General features: G+C 45.7%; 1 protein-coding gene across 4 annotated transcripts; it reads left to right on the top strand.

Annotated features, from left to right (window-relative positions):
- The first annotated feature begins 15 nt into the window (after positions 1 to 15).
- grhl2a (grainyhead-like transcription factor 2a) lies at positions 16 to 18,845 on the top strand. Of its 4 annotated transcripts, none has more exons than XM_023811329.2 (16): positions 16 to 358; positions 2,261 to 2,447; positions 3,402 to 3,466; positions 3,950 to 4,286; positions 4,523 to 4,581; positions 4,672 to 4,828; positions 5,201 to 5,312; positions 9,453 to 9,547; positions 15,415 to 15,573; positions 15,983 to 16,070; positions 16,163 to 16,302; positions 16,887 to 16,924; positions 17,137 to 17,228; positions 18,274 to 18,359; positions 18,555 to 18,619; positions 18,707 to 18,845. In XM_023811329.2, exons 1-16 carry the CDS (start codon positions 339 to 341, stop codon positions 18,819 to 18,821), a joined length of 1,815 nt encoding a protein of 604 aa, XP_023667097.2. In that variant the 5' UTR covers positions 16 to 338; the 3' UTR covers positions 18,822 to 18,845. The 4 variants fall into 4 exon arrangements, with proteins under 4 accessions (XP_023667097.2, XP_023667105.2, XP_023667088.2 ...); XM_023811337.2 differs by having other exon boundaries at positions 3,932 to 4,286; positions 15,983 to 16,040; XM_023811320.2 differs by having other exon boundaries at positions 17 to 358; positions 3,932 to 4,286.
- Positions 18,846 to 19,978: the final 1,133 nt, after the last annotated feature.

The raw sequence follows: 19,978 nt of genomic DNA, 5'->3' as shown, positions 1-19,978 counted from the left end.
CTGAAAGAATTCCAACAAAGTTTACGGCACTCATCTACAAGTGCAGATAAGGTAAACTTTCTTTTGAATAATATTACCCACTTTATATATTTCGGTGTGTGGAGGAATGCAGGCTCAATAGCGCAAGGAGTGAATCTCCTTCCAAATGCACCTGAACGCGCGTTGTACCTGATCCGGCAACAAGGGATGCGAAAGAAGCCGATTAAAAAAGCAGTCGTACCTGTAGCCCGAGTTCCGACGGCTTCTCCCGTTCGCTGCACCATTACCTGCGCAGACTTGAAAGTCCAGTTTCACAAGGAAGAACAAGAAAGGGAGAAGGAGAGCTCGTCGGAACAAATATGTCACAAGAGACCGACAAGTAAGTGAACATACTGGTTCTGATGGACTGCAGCGCTTTCTTCATTAAGCTTTGGGATACTCTTAAGCGTTTGACCCCCCTGTTATTTTTGCATTCTTTTGTAGTTCCCGCACGAACTATTTGTGATTATAGTGAATATTTTGCGCAGTTTTCCAGCGCTGCATAAAAAATGCCTATCATGTTAGTGGTTAGAATATCTGAAAATTTTATTGCGTTGAATCAAGTTACCCTGGCTGTCCAAGGCTGTATATCTAAAATCGCCATTTTTGGAGAAACAAAAGGTGAATTTTAAAATACGACGTTTTGTGCATTTTGGTGTCCGGATATCTAAAAGTGAGCCGTGATATTTATTCTGAGATTTTTCTTGTAATCGTAAAACTTTAAACTTTCATGACAGTTTTATAGGCCTGTGCAAGATTTTATAACTTGGGTGATTATAAAATAACATTTAAGTGTTTTGCCAAATACCGCGTTTTGCAATCTTAATCTAAAACACCAATTTTGGTCATAATTGGTTTAAGTAACATTTTAATTATTTCAGTTAGTTTGATTATATGTTTTTTTTTTCTTTTTGTTGGTTTTCTGAAAATCTAAATCCCTAACGGGCCTGAAAGAAACACAATTTGTTTTTTGGAGCTGAATGACAGGATATTATATGGATTTTTTTCTGATATCCTCTTAACTGTGTTATATTTATATTGATGAGTTTATTTAAATTAGTTTATTCTAATCAAATCATTTATATTTACACCATATAGAAACCTATAGAAGCTCTTTAAATAAGAATACGACTGGTGGAAAGTTTGGGAAGACAGTGACGGAGTGATGAGGGCCCAGCGAAAAGCGAATGACACCCACCCCCGGTGGGACCTGGATGGGCGGCGGGGGGTGGGGTGGAACAGAATGGGGCTCTGACCTCCATTTACATAGCAAAAACAAACCCAAACATATGAAAATTAATCCAGCTGTCTAAAGGTCTCTGTGTTGTGGTCAACTACAGAACAGCTGTATAATAGCGTCTGTCAGATTCAGTTAAGGGCTTGGAAGGAGTGGAAATTATTGGAGAGAATATTATAAACAGGAAGATGCAATACTGTGCTGGGAACGAATGGTGGAAGAAGTGGCTATATAATAGGCACACAATATGCGCACGAATAAGGGTTTTTACCGAACTACAAATCAGTGTGAAAGAAGTGTTTTCCCAACCCATATTTAGTTGACTCTTATTAATTTCCAAAGTTTATAGAACAGCCATGTGCTTTGTAGTGCACTGTTCAGGCAGTGCTGAAATGCAGCGCCTGGCTTTGGGAGTGTCTTGTTTGGATATTTTGGAAGTCCGTATCGTCAGTTATTCTACAGGAGTCACACGACCAGTTTTTCTTGTCGTGATATTCGGTTGTGTAATTTCACATGTGCATCCGTTAATCGCATATCAACAACAACAATAGTCATATCAGTGTATTGACTGGTATTTTCTTTCATCGACTATAATTTCTCATACTCGGCGTGATCTTTACCTGACCCAGCCCATAAAGCGGATATGTTTCTATGAGGAAGTATGACGTGCAACGGCACAGAATTGGAGAATTTGCTGCGTCTGTCCTGGCCGTACCGTATGGGCATTGACGCTGTTATTACACCGGTCATCGAATAAGAGACAGTAGTCATTTCATACCGAAGTTGATGGACAATCTACTGAGATGGGAGGGGACCTGAGTTTCTTAGGAATGTTAATGGAGGAATGTGGCGCATGAGTTTGGGTTCTGAAATTATCCTGCATCTATGAAATTGTCTGAGAAGCCCAGTTCCCAGTTTAAATGCTGGAATGACCTGGGTCCTGCGGTTTGAGTGTGTTCTCCAAAGCGTACATCACGTCGCCTTGCTCTGCACGTGTCCCTGCAGCAAGCGGCCTGTGGTGGTGGTTCCCAGCGAGACGTCCTTCCATACGCGCAGGGCCTACACCAGCGAGGATGAGGCCTGGAAATCCTACCTGGAGAACCCGCTGACGGCCGCCACCAAGGCCATGATGAGCATCAATGGGGATGAGGACAGTGCAGCCGCTCTGGGGCTGCTCTATGACTACTACAAGGTCAGGAGGGGGAGCTTCAGCCAATCAGCACGCAGCGCCTGGTCGTCATGGACACCAAGCTGCCTCCTGAGCCCCAATCGCTGGAATATGAGGAGGCTATTTTATTATATGTGAACATCCATACCATCAGTTACTTTGGATAAAAGTGAAATTATATATATAATAAAAGTACTTATCTAAGTAAAAAAACGTAACAATGTGATATTAAACAATATATCATAAAATATATATCAAAAAGTAAAACATTAATTACACTTTCAAATCTATTTACATGAATAAATTGCATAATATGTAAAAATAAAATAGAATTATGTAGTTTTATGAAAACAGAAATGGCAAACAGGATTGTCGTATGAAACCATTTGCTGGTTGGTTGAACCACATTTTCATTGTGTATTTGGTTTTGTCACATTTGCCGAAAGCTGGTAGCTTTCCCTCTGGTTTTCAGGCCTCATATATCCTATTATGGGGGGGCATGGTGGTTTAAGGGGTGGCATTTTAGTGTGTTTGCACTGCGTGGCCTGGTCTCTACCAGTCTTTGCAGTTTTGTCTCAATCTAAAAACATGTGGCTAAGCAATGGCCTGTAGATGTCTTAGCAATGTGATTAAAAAAAGTAAATTAAAATGGCAGGTCTGTTTTAGCTAAGTGATGGTCTGTGGTGAGTTAGTGTGGTGCTTTAATGGTCATGTCAGTTTACTGGGTGGCTCTAGTAGAGAAGGAAAACTATACAAGATCCACAGCAGAAAAAACCACAAGAGCAATAAAGTAATTGTTCAGAGAATATAAATAGTTTTCTTGAGCAATTTGAGTTTTGAATATGTGTGTGATACTTTGGTTGCTATTGATGTGATCTCTTGCAGAACAGCCTCAGTGTGCACTGTTTGGTAGCTGCACGGCTGGTCGCGTGAATGGATACTCATTTCTGACGACGTAATTTGATCTTGATTTTTCAGGTTCCCAAAGAAAAGAGGCTGCCGATCGCTAAAGTAGTTGAAATTCCAGAAGACCAGGAAAAACGGTCAGTACTTTGTTTGTATTCCCTTTTTGTTTTTTTTTGTGAGACACGTAATATTGGTGGGAACCCTTAAAAAATGTAATTTAGAACTATTAGCTTAAATGATCGATAATTCAAAGCGATGCATTGTTGTAATAGTGTAGCTCTTTTGATGGTGTAGCTAATCGGAAAGAAAACGGATGAAAATATAGCCTTGCTAGTGCAATGATTAATGTATTACATGCTTGTTATTGTTACGTTATTCAAAATCTATTACAATTGGAGGACAGCAGCTGTGTGTGAATGTGTGTGTGCAGATAATATGCTCCCATGACAGATTTCAAGAAAAAGACTGTAAGATATTAATAGGGAAAAAATAAGGTTCCACAACTTCGTCAGTTGTGTTAGAAGTGGGTTACGATGCATCAAAACGAGCATTGACTAATTTTGCACAAAAGCGTTAATGTCTGCGTCTTTTTGACAAACAAGGAACGTTTCCTTGGACAGTGACACTCAGGGGGCCACGGGAACCGCGGGGAACCGCGTCCAGGTGCTGAAATCCGTTCCCGTCAACCTGTCCCTGAGCGCGGAGACGTCCGAGGCCAAGCGAGAGCCGTACGGCGTGGAGGGCGGAGCCGTGGTGACCGTGAAGGCGGAGACGTACGCCCCGCCCTTCATGGGCCCTGGGAGTCATTACAAGGTGGAGGGGCAGGAGGTGGTGCGGGCAGCCTACGAGCAGAACCCCTACAGCGCGCCCTCTGTGGAACATGCCGTATACATCAAAGATGACCAGTGCAGCACCCCAGACAGCAGCTATGAAGACTCCTTCCCGGAGGACCATGAGGTGAGGTCCAGGCCTTGGTCTTCGGGCAGAAAGTGATGCTTTTGAGGCTTTGGGTCAAAGAAAAAAGCCAGGAGAACCTCAGGTTGTGTCACATGTGTGCAGCTTGTCTCGGACATTCCCCAGCTACCTGTCAGACCCTTTTACTTCAGCCCTGTGCCGTTAATGCATGGTGGTATTGGCCCCTCAGAACGTACCTGATGTGAAACGTTTATGAGACACTTTCGTTTTCTGTACAGAAATACCACACATCTTCATCTTTGGGGCCCGAAGAATTTATCTATGACCAGCAAGCGCTGTAAGGCCCACGTTCTAACTCGTTTAGCCTTAAGCCCATCCTGTGTGTACTTACCGCAGCTTTAAAGAATTGCCTTCTGTTTCGTTGCAGTGGAACCTTCCAGTACACCCTGGAAGCCACCAAGTCCCTGCGGCAGAAGCAGGGGGAGGGGCCCATGACCTACCTGAATAAGGGCCAGTTTTATGCCGTGACCCTCAGTGAAACTGGAGCCAACAAGTGTCTCCGCCATCCCATCAGCAAAGTGAGGGTGAGTGAGGCATCTCCAGGCCACCGGGGGCGCTGTGACTCCAAAGGCCTACTGCACCTTGGAGGCTTTTCGGGAGGTGTGCAAACTAAATACTGAACGTCAACTGCAAGTGCCTCAAATGTGTCGCCCGTTGTTGTCGTTATGTAGGTCAAGTATGACCCAAGTTTGAGCTCAACGGCAGTAACGTGGCTTGTTGAGTTTGTGTCATCTTCTGTTGGCTTATGTCAATCGTACGTCTTAAGGAACACCCAAGACTTCTTTACCTCTAATGTGACAGTAAGATGCAGTAATGTGGAAACCCTGTCTCCTCAGATTAGGAACCATTTGTTTCTTAATTAATTTGACCGTTTTTCACGCTCCGCTCCTCTTCAGAGTGTAATCATGGTCGTGTTCAGTGAGGACAAGAACCGGGATGAGCAGCTCAAGTACTGGAAGTACTGGCATTCACGGCAGCACACGGCCAAGCAGAGGGTCCTGGACATTGGTAAGGCTGCTCTCCCTGGGGGGAGGGGGAGGGGGAGGGCGAGGGTGCTGTAGACGGCCTTGGCTGGAGGATGGAGCCGCCTCAGCCGACGGCCAGGATGAGAGGCAGCGAAATCGCCGGGGGGCCACTTTGTGTCTGGCTCTGTCCTCCTTTTAGTTCAGAATTTGTATTTTTATTTTGCTGCTTTTTGCCGCAAAGGCTGATGTTTTGCCTCATTTTGAATATCCCACTACCCTTTTGAGGAACGTTTGCTTTTCACACCCGTCAAAGTTGTACAGACTCGCATTAAACCTCACTGTCTGTGCTGCTCTAGTAAATATGCAATAGCTTAATTTTCCGTAAGAGTTTAAAATGTCTCTGTAGCTGGGAGTCACCGAGGCCTGTCCGGTAGTCTGCGGCATGGTCAGCGCGTGGGAGCCGGTGGCGCTCGCGGCTGCAATCCGAGCGGCGGGCGGGTGATGGCGGAGCGGCTCCTTGTGAGGGCTTGTCCGATCCTCGCCGAGCGCGAGCGTGCCGGACGTGCCAGGACGCGTGAATCTCTGGCGCTGCATGAGGCAAACGGAGCGGCGAAAAAATGCCCGACTTGTCGAGGCAGGATGCTTCCCGCGCGCCAGGGACGGCCATCTCGCGAAAGATGCCGGTAAGGCGCTGGATATCGCAGCCGTGACTACACCGCATTTCTCGCGCGGTGCGGTTTGGTGCCGCGTGGAAACTTACTACCTCTCCCACCTCCGCTCTGAGTTTTACTCGCTATCCTCGTTCGGCCCATAAATTGTGTCTGCGTCGTCTGACCGGGCTGACGGTTTTATAGGCTGCTCCAGACGGCGCCTGGTGGGTCGGGCTGTGATTTGCGACCCGTTAATAGGTACTGAAAACTGAGAGGGGCCACGCTGTCTGAGTACTAAAGGGCTAATCTCGCTAATTAAATTTAGCCATTTAGCTATAATTTAGCTGCCCCTCTCTCTGTACATTATTAGTGGTTTTAATGCTTTAAAGCCCAGTTCCTTATGGGTGTGGTGGATGGCCGTCATGGGCGATCAGTGATATCATGTGGGCGGAGCCTGTCTGTGTATCTGTCTGTTTCATCTGCAGTGCAGCTTGCTTGCTGTGGGGAAGGTTTTTTTTTTAGGTATATCAGGAAACTGATTTGAAGATACCATGCAAAGTGCTTGGCCAGCAGAGACCTCTGTCATTGTTGGGGCACTTTGGGGCAGAGACTGGATTGTTGTAGTTCAATGATTAACTCCCACCTGAAGTTACTCTTTAACGCAAATCTGAATTAAGTTGAGTTTACAGGTTAATAGTCTTTTTCAGATTGGATGTTTAAAAACCCACTTGGTCCAGAGCTGAGCACTGGTCATGACTGCTCTCTCAGAACTCCAGACTCGGAACAATTTCTTTTCGGAATGAGGAGCATACAGGAGTGTGATGCAGGACAGTGGCGATATTGAGACGCCATAAATGATCCAGACATAATAGCACAAAAGTGCAAGAATAACTGCTAGGCAATAATTTACTACAAAAACACAACAGACTAACAGCTGTAGTGCAATGCAAAGTATGCAAGGTGGGCAGTGGTGGCTTAGTGGTTAGGGAGGCGCACTTGTAGTTGAAAGATTGTTGGTTCGAATCCCTGACCAGCAAGGCACCACTGAGGTACCCTGAGAAAGGTGCCGTCCCCAAGCACTGCTCCCCGGGCGCTGAATTAGCTGCCCCCTGCTATGTCACGATGTCACATATGGGTCAAATGCAGAGGTCGCATTTCGTTGTTGTGCACTGTGTCATATCCTGCTCTTACCAATAACCACTTATCACTAAATTCCAAAAAAAAATAATTTTTTTCTCCTTAATCAATAAATTAATTCTTAGATTCTGTGATTTGGCATTTACTAAATTAATTCTTATTTAATAAAAATGTAATTAAAATGAACTTTTTATTTAAGTTATTTTTAATATTTAATGTAAATTTTTGTGAGACACTGAAGTTTCGATGAAAATTCTCATATTTTCTGCTAACTCAAAAATACCACAATATGAGCAGGGGGTGCAAGATCTGCATCACTGGATTGCGGTTGTGGTTTGGGGTCTTCGTCAAGAGCTTAATGACGATATGATCATTCTGCTGGCCACAGGACGTGAGCCCACAACCTTCAGGACTGTGCCCTGACCTGGTGACCCGCACAGCACCTTGATGTCTGTGTTTGGCCGTGTAAGATTATCTGTACTTTCAGATATGATGTCCAGACCAGTGTGCTGCAACCGCCTATCAAATTTAATAAAAGAAAATGGTTTATCGCACAAAAAACCTACAAAATGATCCCATAACAGCTATGATATCACCAGAAGTTGGCAGCTGTGATGGTTTTACTGAGAGTCTATACCTCTACTCCTCTCCTCACAGATTACTGTGACCGTTTAAAAATATAATGGTAGATATTATTAAATGAAGTATGTGCCTGATATTCAGTGTAGCATGTTTTGGGAAAAACATGTTTAGATGTTGGGTTCGAACTCTGAGACTGTAAATATGGCAGGTTTTTTTTTTGTTTATTGTTTTTTTTAAAATGTCGCTTATGATTTGTGCCTCAGAGTGGGAATGTTTGGGCCTAGTAGCCGGTTCCAAGGAAAAGGGGGAAGGGTGGTGTTCTCTACCCTGGGGGAGCTGGGGATCCGTTGAGCCTGTTGGCAGAAGATTCTGGGCATGCGAGTCGCACCTGGAACCAGACACCGTGCTGCTGATTTGCATAACAAGTTAAGCGTTCCGTGAGGAGCTGTCGGACCCGTTTTGCTGGATGCGGGATTTGAATAGAGCTGTTAATGGGGTGTTTGTGTGTGTGTGTGTGTGTGGGGGGGGGGGGTGTATGCAGGAACAAGCCCTTACTAGTGGGGTGCTGGCCAGGCGGGTGAAGGACATGGGGAAGTGGGAGTTGACAAGCTTGGGGCTGAAAGACAGCGAAGTGTCTGTAGAAACAAAGGGGTTCTGCTCAGAACCTGAAGTTTACTTCACAGCTGTGTCTGTCGTTACATGGGCACCGATCTCCCTACAGTGCCTTCCCTTGTATGGGTGCTGGGGGGGGGGGCAGATTTCTGGATTTCCATCCCCAAACTCTCCGCTCAGTTTTACGCAATCTGCAGAGTCAATGGGAGTGGGTGCATCGGCAAGTGCTGCTTAACGTGATGCAGGTCAGAGCAGCACTAAACCTTTTGTACGTCATCTGCTGGCCTTCGCATGTCGTCTGCGACGTTCGCTTTTAATTACTCATGCTGACCCTACAATATATCAAAACCGTGATGCGGAAGGTCGCGGTGCAGAGGGGTCAGTTGTGGTCATTTGTCCTATTTAGAGAATTTGCAGTCTTTGGTGTGCAAGTCGATTGTCGGCTGTGAAACCGGTACCAGAACCCCTTGCAGTGCTGGGCCCACCTAACCCCCCCAAAGAACCAGATGGGAGGCGAATGGAGCGGCAGGTATCAGTAGTTGTTGTGAGGCTGGCAGGCTGCATGACTGCTGGACCGGCGCCATGCGGATGTGGAGGGTGGCACAGCGCTGGCTGACTCACCAAGTGACTCAGATTGGCTCAATTCATTTCAGCTTCAATCGTTTATTCAAGATAAACCTGCTTGTTTCTGCGTTTGATATGGTTCGGGACAGGCGTTGGAGGGGTCAGGTTTGTTTGCCTGGCCAAACAGAACCAGTCGACTGATAAAACTCTGCCGATTTGATTTTTATGGGTGCGGTTGTCTGCCCCTCCCCCGTTTTAAACCCATAAAGCTGTTTAAACCTCTGTCCAACAGCTCTGCCTTTCACTTACAAAAGGTGTGCACATCTAAGCAGGCACACATATAAACATCCTTTTTGGAACCTCAAAAACACAGCTTTTAAAAGAGCGCCTAGGATCATTACCGCTTCAAATTAATTCTTGTTGGTTTTTTATTTTCTTTTTCGGTTGGGGAACATTGATCCTCCTTTAAATGCGGGGCTTGTTTGACTTGGTCGCATCTGTTGTCATAAATTTGCCTGGGAATAACGGACCCGATTACACCCATTTGTGTTGTGTCGAGAGGTGATGAAAATCGTTTCGGATAGAGGGGAGGGTTAGGGGTCCGGCCAAAATCTCATGTCTCTGATATCCCTCTGCAGCCGACTACAAAGAGAGCTTCAACACCATTGGGAACATTGAGGAAATTGCGTACAACGCCGTTTCCTTCACCTGGGACGTCAATGAGGAGGCGAAGGTGAGTAGAATTGTGCCCCTCGGTCGTGGGGTAAAAACACTCCAGGTGGTCGTCTCTCTTTTGCCTTAACTCCAAACTCACAGATTATTTCCATCTTCCCCCCTCGCTGCTGCCTATAAATCCTCTGTGATTATTGGAAGGCTTTGCTGTACTGAATCCGTACGGCGCGTTTCCACTGGCATACAGGAACCAAGCCGTAGCCGACCTGTACCACGAAGAGAGAGGTGCTGTGGTTTGGAGAGCGACAGAACATGACATTCAACCAAAGGGGCGCTTACTGTTCACACTATGTGTATCATGATTACTACAGTATCTGCTAATTTCTTCCAGCGCGTCTGTTAGAATCGCCGTGTTATGTTAGCATCAAATGCTACCGGAATTTGCATTATGAATCCATTCAGCTGTTCTATAGTATTTTAAGTAGTAGGTTGGAATTTTCACTTTTCGAGTTATCGGGGATGCATCGATACATTGTGATAGGCGATATGAATGAATGAATCCATGCATATTGACGCAAATCACTGGTCCCTCTGCATTTCGACCAGTCAGGTGGTGGTGATGCAGTCAGCTTGGTTTATTCACGCTTTCATCCCTGCTAGTAAGCAGGGTGATGTCAGTGTAGGTACGGCTTGGGTTCAGTTCCCATAATTTACAATGGAAAACTGTCAGTTAACAGTACGACCCTGTTACAGCTTGGATCTTGGTGGCAGTGGAAAAGCGGCGATTGGTGCATTTTGGAGAGACTGGTTTGGCAAACGGGTGCCACACACCTGTGATGTCATCCCAGCAGTCATAGGGACGGGGGTTCCCTGCCGATCACATGTCGTTCTGAAGTGAGCGATGCACCGCTTTGTTTAGAAACCCACTATTTCAGTTGCTGTCTGGTACCATAGAGTTACTTTCACATGATGGCCTTTTCTACATGAGATACATAGAAGCTGGGATGGATCAGAGCAGAACCAGGTCCAGTGTTCTGGGTACATTTTTTCTGGGCTTTTGAAGTCATGGAGCCCAAGAGCTTTTCGGGTTTTAGTGGAATGCAAGGTGCCGTTCTTCATTTCACCCTGTAGTTTATGGCTTGTTAGGGGGAGGGGGGAACACAGCTGATGGGTGTGGTCAAGGGAGCAACCCCCTCCCCACCCAACAGCCCGGCTGCCATCCGCCTCCTCTGTTTAACGAGGGCTCTGCAAATAAGCCTCAGAAGGACTCTGCCGTGGCTCCCTGGGTAAATATTTGCTGTCAGGATGGGCTCTGAATGCTGATGGGTGGAAGAGGACCGGGGTCATTGGTGCCCCCTCTGTCATTAGGGATTCATACTCTTTCCTGGGTTTTTTAAGCCTCCATCAATACAAAGGAGTTGTTGTATATACATTTTTTTTAAAGCGATTTACATATTTACATTTTGACTGTTGCCCAGTCATACTAATCGGTCTGTACTGGTTTCTATACTGAAACCAGAGAAGCTGGTTAAAAGGCCAGTTGTATCTAGGATAGGAAACCAGAATCCACATGGTCAGTGGTTCCATTTTGGAGCGTGATGATGCACCGAACTAATAAGCTGAGGGGAAGTTTGAAAGTGCCAGTTGATCCTATTATAAATCTGTTAAAATTGACTGTAGAGCTGACGGTCTGGCGAGCCGCACTGGCTGTGACCGGAGCAGTCCGTCTCCCTCAAATTCACAATGCTTTTGTTTATTCCTTACTGTTCTTCGATATCATTTTGAATTAAGATGTAAGAATTCCCAGAGCTGATAATTCCCAAAACAGCAACTTTTATGAATATTTAGATCCAACAGTAATAATACAACAGAAACTAAATGGTGACCATTTCTTAAAATTATGATCTGCAAAGAACTGAGTCATTATGGTTGAAAATATTCTGTGTCCTTAAAAAGGAACTCGGTGAGATACAGAGCTGAATGTGAGGAGGGGCCTTGCAGCTGAGGTTCCTGTGTCGGCCTCTTGATGGCTTAGTTCCCGTTTTGATTTACTTGGGAAGTTGAAATTTCCCATTTGCTTCTATTCAATTAAAATGCGTTGCAGGTTTCTGTGAAAGGAGGTCAGAGGCACATTGTCTTGTGTCCAGGTGAGAAATCAGAAGATTAGAACTTAGCATTTGTGTGTGTGTCTCTCTCATCCAGAATCGGTTTCAAAAAATGACTGCCGGTGCATTTTTCATTGCCGATAAGTTATCTATATATGATTGTTGGGAATGTTGACTGCTGTTACCTAAGACTGCAGGTATGTTATGAGCTGTGTAACTGCAGTGGGCTTTAAAACATGGCTGTACACAGAAGTCACTCGTAACACAGCCGATTGATCCCTGAGTGGTCCATCATCAGTTTTATGTTGTCGTCCTGGAGTTGATAAATCCAGGGAATCTTTGGGCCTTGATATGTGCGTTTTATGCACAGAGTATTTTGCAATCCATCACCCTGCTCGGCTACACGCGTGTGCGTGTGCTGGTGTCTGGCTGGTCCACTCCTATATGCACATTCAGGGGCATTTTCAGTGTGCCGGTGGTCCAGGTTGTACTGCGTCATATACGCAGTAGACATCATTACGAACGGGATGCAGCGCACCAGGGCAAACGTGTCCCATCACCTGTCGTCCTCTGCAGTGCCTCTCGAGGTTGCTCCGCTGAGTCACTGCAGGGCTGCTATCTTAAGATGCCATCTCATTATTAGCATTTTGGGTGACAGTCTGTTGGTCCCTTACAATAAAAACATGATCACAGAAGGAAAACAGGAAGGATATTCTCGCGTACCAAATCTTCAGATATGGTCACTATGAAGATTAGATGGAAGCTTATTCTTTGAATTAACTCCCTAGATCCTTCTGGTTTCATTAATTCGTGTCTGGAAAGAGCAAGCTGCCCAAAACGTCTGTTTCGTGCAGAGTGGCAGGAACAGGACCCCCGAAAAACGACAGGATGTCCTGAGAGCCTGGATCTCATTGTGGCGGGCCGAGGCGGCATGGAAATGGAGCGCCACGGTCGCTAGGCAACCGTCCTCACCTTTGTGTGAAGCGTGTGGGATGGGCACGGGTGCCGGGCGGATGTGTCGTGTGTGTTTTCGCTCCGCGTGCGGATTACTCACACGGCTGACCTATTACTTAAGGCCAGTTAGACAGTTGCTCAAGCAGTCCTCCTCCATATCTGTCTGCTAACTAAATGAGGCGGCTAATTCAGAGAGATTAGTGAGGGCAGCATGCTTCTCAGAAGCATTTTTCTGTCTGTCACACACACACACACACACGTCGACCACTTGGTGAAGGAGCCTCGTTTTGTTGTTTGTGCAAGTTGTCATTGGCAGTTCACAGGTTCAGACAAGATAGTGGTGTTGTAATTCTTTTGAAAATTACTTGTCATAGAGGATTTTACCGTCTTTTAGTGAGCCGGCGCTGGATTTGTTTGTAAGGGAACTATTTAATTGACCTGGCAAATTTTTTTAAATAGTGTTTGATTTCTAAGCCATTTAAAAACTTCTGGTGTGGATTTAATGCCTGATCATATGACCTGCCCTAGAACTGCCTAGAAATGCATTGATCCGTGCCACTGATCGCTAATTACATTTCTGCCTTAGCTTTGGGCAAAGAGTTTGATTTAGTGTCTCACCGTTAACAACTGACTGTGTGCAGACAGTCTCTACTTCACTGAGTTTGTTGCTAAACTAATTGCTATGTGTCTATCTGATCATTCCTGGGCCAGTTAAAATATTTAACCTATTTGCAAATACCTAATATATTGCACTAAATAATAAATAAATACCTCGGTACTCGGAGCAGTCTGGGAATGTGCTGGCCACTGATTCCGAGTGATAGAGGAAGCGTGTTCGCTTCTCCTTTGAAGCCCACATGTTGTTTGTGGGAGCTGAATAGTCTGTACAGGTTCCTGTGTTGACCTGTTGGCATTTAGGATGCCGCTGTGAGCAGGAAGACGGGGCCTCGCCCAAATGCATACGTCTGCTCCACGTCCAACACCGCTGTCCCTGAGCATTGAGCAAAGGCTGACACAACCTTGCATGCGAGAACTTCAGAGGCACCAGCAAACCACTTTCTGTCAAGTCAAATGCACTCTTCACTTTTTTTCCCACATGCCGTAAATTTCATTATCAGGAATGTCCGTGCTGGCTGGCGGGAAAACAAAGCGCAGACTAGGCTTTACGTCGTAACGTGCCTTTGTTTGTGCAGTTTTACTGTCTCTAGAATGACTTCAAAGGTGGTGTTGTCCTGGGATTTGAGTTATGATGGAAAGTCCCCTTTCCTAATGCAGCGTATTGCCCAACATCTTTGCAAACACCGTAACGGGCAAGATCAGCCTAAGTGTAGCTACTGTGACTGTCTGCACTCTCACCGTGAGGTACTGTAGATCACTGGTGTGGCTTTTCCCACTGACTGCAACATACGAAGCCAACAGCTGGGTATATTTCAGGGACTGCGGCCAGGAAAGGTAGAGGAAGTATGGAAGGTGTTTGAAAATCCTTCTGGGCTGCCTTCAGGTGGTTTATGGGTAATGCCGTACAAAGAGGCTTCCTCTCCCAGCGTTGGGTCCCACACACAGCACCGCCCTGCCCCATTGCCCCGAGGCATGAGAAGGGCTTGGGGCGTTGCCAGTACCATGGCTGCCTGGTGTCTCCATGTCACTTAGTAATCTGATTCTAGAAGTTTCTCAGCCATTTTTTTTTTTTTTTTTTAAACCTTGCTCAGCCAGGGTTAGTGTACTTCTGGCCCTGATCAGCTGGACAGATATACACAAGTCTTTTCGCCTTTTGGATTAGGCTGCCCCCCCCTCCTGCCCCGAGGGTTAATGTAGCTTCTAAAATCAAAAAAGGGACTTTGTGGGGGATTTTGTGTTGGCCCTCCAGTCCATCTCCACAAGGTCCAGACGGGTGATTATTAGTGACCTATCAATAAATCTTTTGGAAGTGCTTTGGGCCCATTTCAAACGCTCCCGGCTGCTTAATGAACCAGTGACTGGCCTGGTCTCGACCTCGCTGCCCTGCTTCCTATTGGCTGCCGTAAGCCAGTCGCGTGCAGAAGAGGTCAGGTCAGCCTGGTGGGGATGTGGACGTTCCTCGCAATAACACAGCATCTGTGTCCTAAAACGCTGAAATCCTTTTGCAGCCACAGCGCACCATGACCAGACACCAAATTTCCCAGAATGCAGTGTGCTGCATTATCAGAAGTGTTGATGTCTGTCCAGGAGAATTGAAATGATTTAGGTTTTTGAAGCGTATTTCGAATCGATGTGGGCAAAGCTGAAAGCTGCACTCGGAGTTCTCTGGCACTGTGCGTAGGCAATAATTGTGCTATAATTTTTATTCATTTAGTAAATTGCTGAATACATAACAAGTTGAATAGTTTTCATAACTTGGTGTTTCATTGTTTTTAATTCCCTTTAACACAGACTCAGACTATTGGATGTTTTCTGTGGCAGAACAAGCTAGACCTTTCAGACCAATGTTTTGTAATGACATGCCAGTGCATGCAGTAATACCGCTGAATGGTGGATAGGATGGATAGATAGGAGAGAGAGATGGAGAGTTAGGATAGATGGATGGATAGATAGATGGACAGGAATAGGATGATGGATGCATAGATAGGATAGAGGTTGAATGAAAAGAATAGGTTGATTAGGACAGATGGATAGGATGGGCAGAATAGATTGCTGAATGGGATTAAGATAGATGGATAGATAAATGGATAGATAGATAGACAGATGGATGGATTAGATAGATGGTTTGGATGGAGGAGCCTGATGATGGCCGGCCAGAAGAGGAAGAAGGGACACCTTTCTTTAGTTTGGGTCAGCCTTGCTCACTCAGACCTGCAGATGCGTTGACCGCCTTTCCTCACCCACCTCGCAGATCTTCATCACGGTCAACTGCCTGAGCACGGACTTCTCCTCCCAGAAGGGCGTGAAAGGGCTTCCCCTGATGATCCAGATTGACACCTACAGCTACAACAACCGCAGCAACAGGCCCATCCACCGGGCTTACTCGCAGATCAAGGTGTTCTGTGACAAGGTGAGCTACGAGGACCCCTCCTCCCCCAGTCTGAGCATGCCGGCGTGTATCTGTGCCCTGAAACCTAATGTGTTCCCAGCGAAATATTTCCAGCTGATCCGTAGTCTGAATATGGTATTCCTCAGAGGTGCTACCATCTTTAAACCTTGTTTTGTAAAAAAAAAAAAAAAACAGCAAACCAACAGTAAAACTATGAGGATTGCCTTGCCTTTTATAATATTTAACAGTTGTGTTTTGTTGGCGTTTGCATTAATTGCTTTAAAAAATTCATGGGAAAATCCCTCCAGAGAGTGAGAGACGCAAACATACTTCTGGGACTGTTATAGGGATCAAAAATCCATTGTACTTTCACTTTTTAAATTTGGTTCCATTGGTTTACTGATGTGTCCGTCTGTCTTCCCCTTTAAAGGGAGCTGAGCGGAAGATCCGGGATGAGGAGAGGAAACAGAACCGTAAGAAGACTAAAGGTCAGGCTTGCAGCACTCAGACCAATAACGGTACGCGACTGATCCAATAGCAGCTGTCACCTGCTGAGGTCATGCTGTTTCCTATTGGGTGTTGACGCTGTGAGTACTCTGTCATTGGTTAGGGAAGGAAGCCAACCTGGCAGCGTTATCCCCGTCCAAGAAGGCTGACGTCACTTACTTCAAATCCATGTCCAACCTGGATTCCCAGCCCGTCCTCTTCATTCCGGATGTCCATTTTGGAAACCTTCAAAGAGCAGGGCAGGTGAGCGAACGTCTGAACTTCACTGTCATTAATGTGTCGGCCGGTTTTATTACGTTATGTGTATCTTTGACCGAACACCGTGCACAGCAGTCACACCAGCTGTCGGTGCCCGAATCGTTTCTGCAAACTGTCACGAAGCTCGTTTGTGCTCAAAAACTTGTTAGGGAAAACATGGAGGAAATCTCTGTAATAAGCGTGGTCCTTTGTTTTGTTGTTGGCACATTCATGTGAATTGCACACTTGTGCACGTTCTGCCCCATAGTGGAGATTTCATTAGGACTTAAGAAGACACTGGCCATTTTTTAAAGAAAAAAATAAAATGTAAATCCATAGTAGATGAACTCACCCTCCTTGTTGCTGTGAGGAAGGTGTCCTGCATCCTGGTAACTGGGGTCTGGATTATTGAATCCTTTAGAGGGCTTTGGGCCTTGTTTGAAGTACAGTATTCGTGGGCTCTTCAGATGTTTGTGGTATAAGATGACTGCCCTCCACCATTCTCCATACTTACTCTTCTCACTGCCTAATCTTTAGGGGACTTTTATTGCGGCTTTTATCAAAGTGGCCATTTTCCTTTGTTCCCACAGGTCTTTGCCTTCAGCACAGAAGACATCGATAGGGAAGGGTACGTGGAGCAGGGTGACTGGCTGTCACGCAGCCCGTAAACAAGAGCATAGCGTGTTTGCGTGATTCAAAGTTGCTGGTTGACTGCAATCCCTTCATTTCCATCCCTTAAAATAGCTCTAGGCCTGAATGACTATGGGGTTGTTGGGGAAGCAGAGCCCTAGGATAGTAACAGGTGTCCGTCCAGCTAACTGAAGTAACACCTGCTTGTAGGAGTATCCTGGTAAAGAGGATGTTCAGAGGGCCTGAGGACGACTGTGGCCCCCCTCCTGCCAAGCTGTCCAAGGAGGAGACGCAGAAGCGAGGTGCGTGTGGCCCAAACTTGAAAACAGTTTCTCTCCGTTTGATCTACATCCATGCAAATGGCTCATGGGGTGACTGCTCACTGCATGCAAAGCAGCCATGCAGGACTGCAGCCAGCACTTTAGCAGGTCGCTCACACGGCTGCGCGATGCAGCTCATCTGCTTTTCCACCGGTGCAACTTAATCAGCATGGGGTGAAAATTGCAGGCAGGAGACCCCACATAAGACACTACATGCACTTGCTTTGATTAATGCAGTATTAACCATCTTATTTTATTTGCTAAGAGGCTGTAGTGTTTTGGTCATGCCCTAGTATCTAAGGGGATTTTCAGCACACGCGTAGGGATGCACCGATCGTATTGGCCAATTATCGGTATTGACTAATGATTAAAAATGAGGGTGATATTTACCGTCGATAATTCCCTTTTAAAATGGTGACTCGTATTGTTTCACCCACCCACCAACGGTTAGGAAGATGTCTGCTGTGTGAAATTATATTGCCGAAAACGTTAGAAATTAATTTTGCAAATGTTACCCTGCTAAAATTTCATGAGGAGGATCTACTAATAAGCATTCAACACAACACATTTGATTGCTCACCTCAAGGCGAGAGAGTCAGGAGTATTGAAGTTTCCGGAAAACAAATCCGTTCCAGTAAAGAAGACTGCAGTGCTTCCGAATAACGCGAGTCCGTCGGTAACGCAAGCGTTTGATAGCGAAAGAAAATCCAGTGCAGACAGTGAGAAATCAAAAGACATTATTCGGAAAATCATGGTGTTTATCACACTTGATGATCAGCCCTTCTCTGTTATAAATGTTGTAAATACAGTTATATGGTGCTCTGGGACTGCTGGTGTACGCCAGAGTTGGTGGTTTCTTACCGAAACATAAATACTTCTTTAAAGGGACACTCCACCCGAAAAAAATTGCTTATTTAAGCAGAACCACCCAAACATTCAGTATTGGTATCGGTGTCAGTTTTCGAAATAATCGGCTATCGTATCAGCCAGAAATTTCCTTATCGGTGCATCGGTACTGTTTTCGCAGTTCTTCTCTACGTGAGGAAGGAGTCCGATGAGGTGTTCGATGCACTCATGCTGAAGACCCCGACTTTGAAGGGACTGATGGAGGCAGTAAGTGACTCTCTCTCCACTACAGCTTTTCTGGGTCACCTCTGCACCTTGGGAGATCTCTCACGGGGTCACCCTTGGTACACCCAACGTCGGCACCATTTTCATGGCTGTGTGACACTGGGGAGGGATTTAAAAAATGTCTTAATGTTGTGTGTAGTGTGTTCTTGTACATCAGCAGTACATTTCTTTTCACAGATATCAGAAAAATATGGTCTGCCGATAGAGAAGATGGCTAAAATATACAAGAAGAGCAAAAAAGGGTGGGTTTCTCCTTTATGTATTTACTGGGAATATGAAATTTCCCTTTCCTTGCATTTCTTACCCCACGTTTAAACTTCTTCGCTCAGAATCCTGGTCAACATGGATGACAACATCATTGAGCACTACTCGAACGAGGACACCTTTATCCTGGGCATCGAGGGCTTGGCCGACACCTACAGAGTCACACTGACGGAAATCTGAGGACGGGTGGCGGACCATAGCCAGTCGGTTGGCTGCACGTTTCCCAGGAGAGGGCAATAGCGTCATGGGACTTAATGGAGCAGATTGGCCCTGTTCTGTAAATACAGCCTGGACCAAGGGTGTCACTGGTGTATGCTACAGAGTCCCTATCATGCAAAGTGGGGGGGTGGGGTGGGGGGGGGGGGGGAGTGAGACATGTTCTGATTTAGGCCTGTCACTCTGGATGTAGAACTGTCCTTAGACTGCTAGGGCTTCTGGGTGAGAGATCGTTACAACAGTGTGTCACCTTACAGATCCAGGGAAAGGTTCTAATAAGTGGAATGCTATTTCAAGCGAGGTCTCCCAAATTTTCGTGTTCCTTCACTATGTAGTTAGTCTACACTGCCCCCTACAGGCCGACAGAGGTATGTCACAACGAGGTTTTCTCATGAGGCTGCTTGTCCGTCTTGCAGATGAACTCCTTTGCCATTGTTCACTGTTCAGCAACGGCTCTAGGGCTAATCTACTAAAGAACCACAGCATTTATTATAGGTGTGTCCTGGCAGTAATGCTTTGATAGTAATGCTTATGGAGCCAGGTCACCTTGTACTTGTATAGATTCGTTATGATGCACACATCCACTTACTTGCGTCCATCTGAAAACAAGTCTTGTGACGTTTGCAACAGACGCTGGGAGAGCCACCGCGAGGAACTTGAAACTTCGGTCATCTGCACCATGAGCTGAAAGTCATTTTGTTTCTCTCCATTACAGCACTTAGCTTTGCCAGGCCAAAAAAAAAAAAAAGCAAAAAAAAATTGCATTCCTGTGTTTACGCATCTATAATTTGCTACCATGGTTCTATTCAATGTAGCTTTTTTTGTTTTTTTTTTTTATTGTAAAAACATATGTGTAGCGACCAAAGTCCTTTAAACCATTTTAAGGAGAAGGGGAAGTATTGTAATGAATCACTCTGTGGAATTCAAACTGCGCATTAAGTTCAGAGCAGGATTGGGCACGCTCAACCAGAAAGGGCTGCTGGGCCTGTGGGTTTTCGCTGCAGCTCCCTAATTCGATTACTAATTAGAGGACTGATTGGATGAACAGTCCTCACACATGGGTTTGAACAGCTGACCTAAACAGCACCCCAAAAATCTGCATACACACCGGCCCTTTGCGG

The sequence above is a fragment of the Paramormyrops kingsleyae genome, chromosome 9, assembly GCF_048594095.1.
Source record: "Paramormyrops kingsleyae isolate MSU_618 chromosome 9, PKINGS_0.4, whole genome shotgun sequence".
Lineage (NCBI taxonomy): Eukaryota > Metazoa > Chordata > Actinopteri > Osteoglossiformes > Mormyridae > Paramormyrops > Paramormyrops kingsleyae.
This window is presented reverse-complemented; position numbering and strand designations above follow the sequence as displayed.

Excerpts from the sequence above, each read along its gene's own strand:
- grhl2a (XM_023811320.2), top strand. The coding sequence starts at position 339 with ATGTCACAAGAGACCGACAA. Across the intron at positions 15,574-15,982 it reads TCAAGGTGTTCTGTGACAAG|GGAGCTGAGCGGAAGATCCG; the intron begins GTGAGCTACGAG and ends TCCCCTTTAAAG. Across the intron at positions 17,229-18,273 it reads GGAGGAGACGCAGAAGCGAG|TTCTTCTCTACGTGAGGAAG; the intron begins GTGCGTGTGGCC and ends CTGTTTTCGCAG.